The following is a 7,360-nucleotide window of genomic DNA, read 5'->3' as shown; positions in this document are numbered from 1 at the left end:
TATATATATATATATATATATATATATATACACACACACACACACAAATACATAATACGCATATACAAAAAAATTCCAAAAAAGAGCGGGATGAAGCCAAAGCTATCTTGTTTCCCAGCCCTCATTCACTTTCACTCCTTTCTTTTATATTCCGTATATTTTACAGGATTTAACAGGATCATCAATATACAACAATGTATCTCTAGTTTTACAAGTACCAAACCCTTTTATTTCTTTTAACCCTTTTTATGTTTTAAGTAAGTCAACAACCCTTTTCCTTAAATCACCACCCCATAATCTGTGTCCTAACCCACCTTCACAATCATCGCCCTTCCTCGTCTTATACTTTTAATAAAGTCTTTTTAAATAACTTTTAAACTTTGTTATGTTTGTACAATGTTAAAGCACCTGGTTTCACCCATTCCACAAACCCCACATACTTTTTACAGTTGTTCTTATTTGACTTTGTGGCTAGAGATTGAGAACGTATAGCACTGCAGGACGGATGGAGAGTCGGATGGAGGGAAGAAGACATGACTAGAGGATTTAATGGTGGGAAAGGTGGAGAAAGGAAAATGGATGGAGCCTTCGGTCAGCTTTGGTTTGGTCTTAATTTTACATTACAGTTTGTAGTGTTTTGTCTTTTCTGAAGGTGATTACTCAAAGACAAAGGTCTTATTATATCTTACGTTAGCACATTTTAAGTTAAGTCTTAAAGTTGGATTGTAACATGTTCCTTTGTTACGCTGGTCGATTGTTTTAACTCGTAACATCTAAAATATACTGTATGGTTACACCTCATTTTCTTGACATGTGACCTCTTGTGGTTGTGTAAGCACACACACACACACACACAAACACAAACACACTAGAGTGCGGATCGGGCCGGATTTTTCTGTCCGAGGCCGGCCCGCGTCCGACGGAACAGTAACCGAACCCGACCCGAGCCCGACAGGCATTAACATATTTCTGTCCGAGCCCGACCCGAGCCCGACACAGTTAAAATCGCATTTGTTTCTCATACTAATGACACATGTACGTTTGTTTGTGTGAAAAGCCCGCTTTTATTAACATCATATTTAGGGGATTATGTCAGTAAATCTGAGTGAAATAAATACCTTGCTTAACCTGTATTGATAAGCCGCCCCAATAAGAGATGCGGTAAAATGTTCAATGCCTTATCGCGCTGATGTGACCGAGCCCGACTCGAACCCGAGCATCCTTTCTAAAAATCAGTTCGAACCCGGCCGGGCCCGTCGGGTCGGGTATCCATCCTCTAACACACACACAAATAATTGTGCTGGTAAGGAGACAAACACTGACGAGAGACATATGCTGACCATTACTGACTAAGTACAAAGACACTAAACTCAGTTTGAGTGGGGTGGAGGTGGGCGGGGGGGCTGAAAAAGAGCTGATCATTTTAGATGTGTCTCAACAAGAAAAGTCCTGTTTTAATATCACACCTGAAGAACATCTCGACAACAAGACTGCCCGTCTGCTGTGATAGCTAGAAGACCACAGTTGACGAGTTGAATACTCTCAGAAAACATGTCTCTCTGTGTCTGCCTGTCTCTCCATCTGTCCTCCTATCTTCCCTCGTCACTCCATCCGTCTCACTCTGTCCTTAGCACAAGAGAACAAAGGTTCATTAATGTACCTGGCTTGTTTCTGCTGCCTCTGATGTTCGCCAATTACAGCTCATTAAAAACCACTCACTCTTCCTCTGTAATCTGTCCTGTTCCTCACTTCACTCACTTCTTGCAAAACCCCCTTCTTCCTCACCGTTTATCATCCTCCCTTCACGCTGTTCAAACCACAAATATTGACAATCTGCAGTCTAAAACCAGATGTCCCTGTTTTTCTCTAATCATACTGCATCCTTTCTCTCTTTCTCTCTCCATTTCCTCATTCACTCTAGTCCCCGCCTTTACTTCCCCGCTCTGCCTCTGTGTGCCGAGCAGAATGGGGCCGGGCGCTCCTGCTGTATAATCTTATTTACATTTCTTGGGGGTAATTAGGCCGATAGGGGAACTACTGCGATCCCACAGTCGATTAAGAAGAACAGGAGGAAGGCGGGGCTGGGGGGGGGGGGAGTAGGACACAGTTCAAACAACAGTGATGTTCAGAGACTTAGGTACTTTGAAAAATAAAGTATGACTCTAATTGAAAAAGGTAATGTTATTTGTGATGTTATGTGATGTGTTATGTAATAAAAAGAACAAAAATAATAATGAAAGGAATGCACAATGAACAATAAATGAATAAATAAATATATCCAGAAGGAGCTGCAACAATGTGTTACGTATTTTTCACATTACTGTTCGAAATTAACAAGTATTTTAAAGGAATGTTTGTATTAAAAGTCAACACACTCACACAGCCTAGTATGTCATCTTATTTTGACGTTTGTGTTTTTGTTTCGACATTCTGATTGCTTTTTGGACATTTTGGTTATTTTTTGGTCACTTTCTGACATGGCCAACAATATGTTCATCATGTTTTTTATGTATGTTTGTGTATTACAGGGCCTTCCGACTGCAGGTACAGTAAATCTGCCATTGAGGGGCATAAACCCTCCTGTAGAGGGTGAAAACCAACACCATGATCGACCTCTTGCCCCACCTACAGCCGCTGAATCCAGTCTCAGTCATGGTGGTCAAATGAGCTTATTCATCAGCACACTGAGTCGATGTGGATCAGCGTGGCGACAGGCTGAGTGGAACCCAGCGTTACATAAGAGGATGTGTGACACCACTGTGAAGCTGTGTGTCTGTGTGTGTGTGTGTGTGTGTGTGTGCGTGTGTGTGAGAATGAGAGATAGAAAGATTCTATTCCATATACAGATTGTGGGTTGTGGGTTTTTATTGTTGTAATCACATTGAGTCCATATCATTACATATCAAGTGTGCGTTCCAACTTAGTGGTGGTGGGGGGGGGTTGATGAGGGTGGGGTCCCACAGCATATGGAATACACATCATGTCCCTGATAACGATCAAAGCAGTTACATAAGAGCCACAATTCCTTTGTTTTGTCCAAAAAACACACTCCCAAGATCCCCTGACTGCCAGCGAGTGTGCGTGCGTGTGTGCGTGCGTGTGTGTGTGTGTGTGTTTATGCATCAGACAGCCTGTCTAATTTCTCTAATGAATAAAAAAAAAAAGAAACAATGCAAATGTCACAAAAACTCTGCCTTGCTGTCTCTGTTACCCTGTGTCTCTCTCTCATCCGTCCACCCCGCACATGTTTGTGTTTGTCTCGGACGGAAAATAACAGGAATAAATAAACTGAACGGGAGACGCCATCATTAGACTCCAGCTTTCCAGAACAGCCTGAGAAAATAAACAGAGACGCAGCTAACACCAACGTCCTGCACTCGACTGCTCCTCCCTGACATCTCTGACTCCTACTGATCCGCCACAGAAAGACCTTTGTCTAACAAGGTACAGCATGTCCCATTGGGCGCTCACCTGCTAGTCCGCCCAGGCACCGGGGCTCCGTCTGTCACCTAGCACCGCCCAAGACGATTGTGATTGGTTTAAAGAAATGCCAATAAACCAGAGCACGTTTTTCACCAATCCCGTAAAGCTGTGTGGACTAGCCTGACCCTCCTCCGCAGCTCTGTGGAGGAAGGTCTGGCAAATTCAAAGTTGACCTCAAAGGCTTTGCCGGTCGAATGTCCAGGCGTGTGCAGCTCGTCTTTTGTTGAGGCCTTTCTGATAACAGTTACCACCTGTACGGCGTCCTCAGCACCGTCAGGCTCAAGCTGCAGTGAAAGGAGCTGTTCCTTTAGCAAGTCGTCACACACACACACACACACACACACACACACACACACACGTACATGTGCAGAGCCTCTATATGCTTCGCGTCAGGAACACTTATGCAACATAGGATAGACAAAACATTCAATGGCCTGGAGGAGCTGTGTGCGTCCCACACGTCCCTTTGTGTGTCCGTCTGTCATTGTCCACTTACTGTAACGGATGGACAAATTAGCCGAGAAGTGGAGACGATGAGAGGAGAGGCGAGTGTGAAAGAGAGGGAAAATAAAGCTTGTTCTTTGAGCTGACAGCAGACGCTTAACTCATGACTTGGGAGTTTAAAACACTCCCTGGAAACTGTTCCAGCTTTTAAAACACAGAGCCCCGGTGGACTGCAGCGTTTTAATCGACAGGAACAGAACCGGGACGCTGAACTGATGACAGTTTGTCCCCGAACATGATGATGAGACATGTGATATGCTCTGAGAAGTGAACACAGATCAGCTCTCTAATTATACCGTGGATGGCATTATTTTACACACCCATGCTAAAGTTGATTTAAGAGGAATATAAAAAACATCTTTTGGAAATTGATAATAATGCCTTAATTAAAAAATTAGGAAAATCCTGTTTCTTTCAATTGTTTTTAAATCACAAAGATGTGCACTCTTTTAATTACAAACCGTGTCCCCACCTTTAGTAACTGAGTGTATTTACAGTACAAACCTCGTCAGTAAACTATCAGGGCAAAAAAATTAAAAATAACCTTTATTAATCGAAATCGAGGTAACATGATTAAGTAATCGTGTTTTGTTTTGTAGTCAGCGGTGGAGGAAGTATTCAGATCATTTACTTAGGTAAAAGTACTAAGACAACACTGAAAATACTTCATTACACATTACATGTGAAAGTCCTGCATTCAAAACTTATATTTAAAGTCACTGGAGGCTACAGATTCAAATGTGGTCTGCTGGTGCACCCTGGAGGTATAACGTATGTCTGCAAGTGTGTGTGTGTGTGTGTGTGTGTGTGTGTGTGTGTGTGTGTGTGTGTGTGTGTGTGTATGTGTGTGTGTGTGTGTGTGTGTGTGTGTCAGCAGTGGGGAGCCAGTTTTTGTACAATTTGTAATCACTCAGTAAATTCAGTTATTCATATGCCCAGTTATTATATGCAGTTATGCATATTAATTGGGTGGGACCAGCCGGTGTGTGCATGTGTGTGTGTGTGTGTGTGTGTGTGTGTGTGTGTGTCTGGTCCTACTTTCGTCTGGAAGCAGCAGAAGAGCTGTGTCAGGTAGGGGTGTTTTCTGGCCAGGGCCAGGATCCGTTTCTCAGTCATAGTGCAGTCCACGTCGTCGTCCTGCAGGATCACGTCTTTCTTCAGCACTTTGACGGCGTAGACCTCGTCGCTGCCCTTCAGCTCCGCCAGCATCACCTGGTCACAACACACACACATGTGAGAGAATATTGTCCAAAAGGCATTCAAGACCCTCCCTCATCACCAGGGGTGTTAAATCACACGTTTTATCACGATACAACGTCATATAAATTCTTTGGACAACGATGCAATATTAACTGTTATACGGGGCAATAACATAAGCCGAAATCAAATTGAAAAAACTATTCTTTCTAATAAAAATAAGAAAAATGAAGAGGGAGTTTTAAAATAAGGGGGAATCTTAAAATGCGACTATGTGTCAACATTTCTACTTCGTATCAATAATGTTGGATTGTTGAGGATTGAATCGATACATCGATCCGTCTCTCATTCGACGGACTGCTTTCTGATCCATCATTAAGGTACATCAATCGGTTTTGTATTCACGAAGAGCGACAGGTAGCAGAGTGAAGGAGTACCGGAACATCCCCCCATCCCCAAAGGCCCATTCTGAGACATGAAAACCCCGTACTCACCTTACCGAAGCTTCCTTTGCCCAGAACTTTGATGAACACAAAGTCGTGCAAATTCATCCTTTTGATTTGCGGAGCGGCGTGACCTTTGACGTCACCGTTCTCATGCCCTTCCTCGCCCTCCACTCCGACGTTGCCGACTCGCCCACCCTCATGACCCTCATCTGTCTCCGAGGCAACAGATGTGGCGGAGGAGAGCGGGTGTGTTTTGTGCTCCACTCCGCGGTGGTCCAACGACAGAGCCTTCCGGATGTTCTCCAGCTCCTTCACGTCTGGACAGACACAGAGAAATAGAAGATGAGTTCTGGTGTGTGTTTTTTTCCTTTATGGTTTTAGTTTCATGCTGGTTTTTGAGTTTTTTTATGTGTCATGGGAAGGACTTGTACTACCCTGGTCACACGGTGAGGTGGGGGCGGACCTTGAGCGATCCTCTTCTGTCTTAGGCGTCTCTGATAACAGCTGTTGCGGATCCTGACCCTGGGGAAGCTGTTCAAAAGGGAACTTTTATATCAATTCTTTAGGATAATACTATTTTGTGTTCATACTAGAACATATTTACACGCTTGAATGTTTGAAAAACACTTTATTTTTCTCATACTGCCCATGGCTGTACCTGTATTCACCCTGTGTATAAGACGCTCTGTAGGAGCGGTCTCTCTAAGCCCCCCCTCCAGAAAAAAAGCCCAGTCTGCTCTGATTGGCCAGCGTGTTTGCTGGATTTTGCACTCCGCTCAGCCGCCTCGCTGTTGTTTGACTACCTGGAGATACTGCAACAGAGGATAAAGCTGGACTTTGTAACGTCGAAAATCCCAGAAAAAGGCTTCTGAACCAAACACTATGCAATCGGACAGGTTTCAGCAGGAATGCGTCCCGAAATTGGGGAAAATGTAATAAATTGGCAGCCAAGATGTAACTACTACAGTTAGCAGTGTACCCTAATAGATCATAGCAGCACTTTCTATGGATCGCAGATAAACGCTATTGAACGAAAAACTACATAACCGGTACATAAGCAAGTAAAAATGTTGTTGATTCCGAGACGAGACCTTCAAAGACCTATCTCGAATGCTACAGCACTGATGGGCGGAGATGACCTCTGCTACTGGCGCTATAACTCTTGTGTGGAGATCACTTTTGTCTCAAAACGCTGCTTAGAAAAAGCGAGTAGTGTGGCTGTCCAGACGACCAGTTCACTTTCTCACCTTTTTCCGTCTCTGGGCGCTGTTAGAGATCTTGTCTGGCGTGACTCCAAGGTCAGAGAGGACTTTAGCAATTCCTCTGGCGTCCACGCCACAGTTAGGAGCTACGTTACTCTCACAGCGCCTGTGTACATTGACTTTACACACTGAGACACACACGCACACACACACACACACACACACACACACACAGAGACAGAGTTAGCATTCACACACATGTTCACAACTGGGACAAACACTAGAATGAGTCAAGGTCAAGTCCAGGTCAAGTGAAGTGCATGCAAGGTAGGGTTAATGTAGTTTAGTTTACTTGTTTATACGTATACAATTACTACAGCTTGATATACACACAATCAACAAATGAAAGGATGGAGAGATGAAAAAAAAGAACTCAGAGGAGCTTCAGGTGTAGCCTGTTGGGTGCTAACTCTAGCAGGAAGATAACTCGGTGTAGCCTGTTGGGTGCTAACTCTAACAGGAGGATAA

At 43.8% G+C, this 7,360-nt stretch overlaps 1 protein-coding gene across 1 annotated transcript in view; it reads right to left on the bottom strand.

Moving 5' to 3' along the window:
- The window catches only part of LOC117960301 (protein kinase C epsilon type-like), a 67,113-nt gene that overhangs the window by 25,253 nt on the left and 34,500 nt on the right, over positions 1-7,360 (bottom strand). Inside the window, exons 7-10 of the mRNA XM_034898125.1 lie at positions 6,878-7,020; positions 6,065-6,161; positions 5,679-5,947; positions 5,026-5,199 (exon numbers count right to left, since the gene is read on the bottom strand). Coding sequence (XP_034754016.1) covers positions 5,026-5,199; positions 5,679-5,947; positions 6,065-6,161; positions 6,878-7,020 — 683 coding nt within the window. The remainder of the gene's footprint in view (positions 1-5,025; positions 5,200-5,678; positions 5,948-6,064; positions 6,162-6,877; positions 7,021-7,360) is intronic.

The sequence above is a fragment of the Etheostoma cragini genome, chromosome 17 (assembly GCF_013103735.1).
Source record: "Etheostoma cragini isolate CJK2018 chromosome 17, CSU_Ecrag_1.0, whole genome shotgun sequence".
In the NCBI taxonomy this organism is placed as follows: Eukaryota; Metazoa; Chordata; class Actinopteri; order Perciformes; family Percidae; genus Etheostoma; species Etheostoma cragini.
Note: the sequence above shows the minus strand (reverse complement) of the source record. Positions and strands in the feature narration are given on the sequence as shown.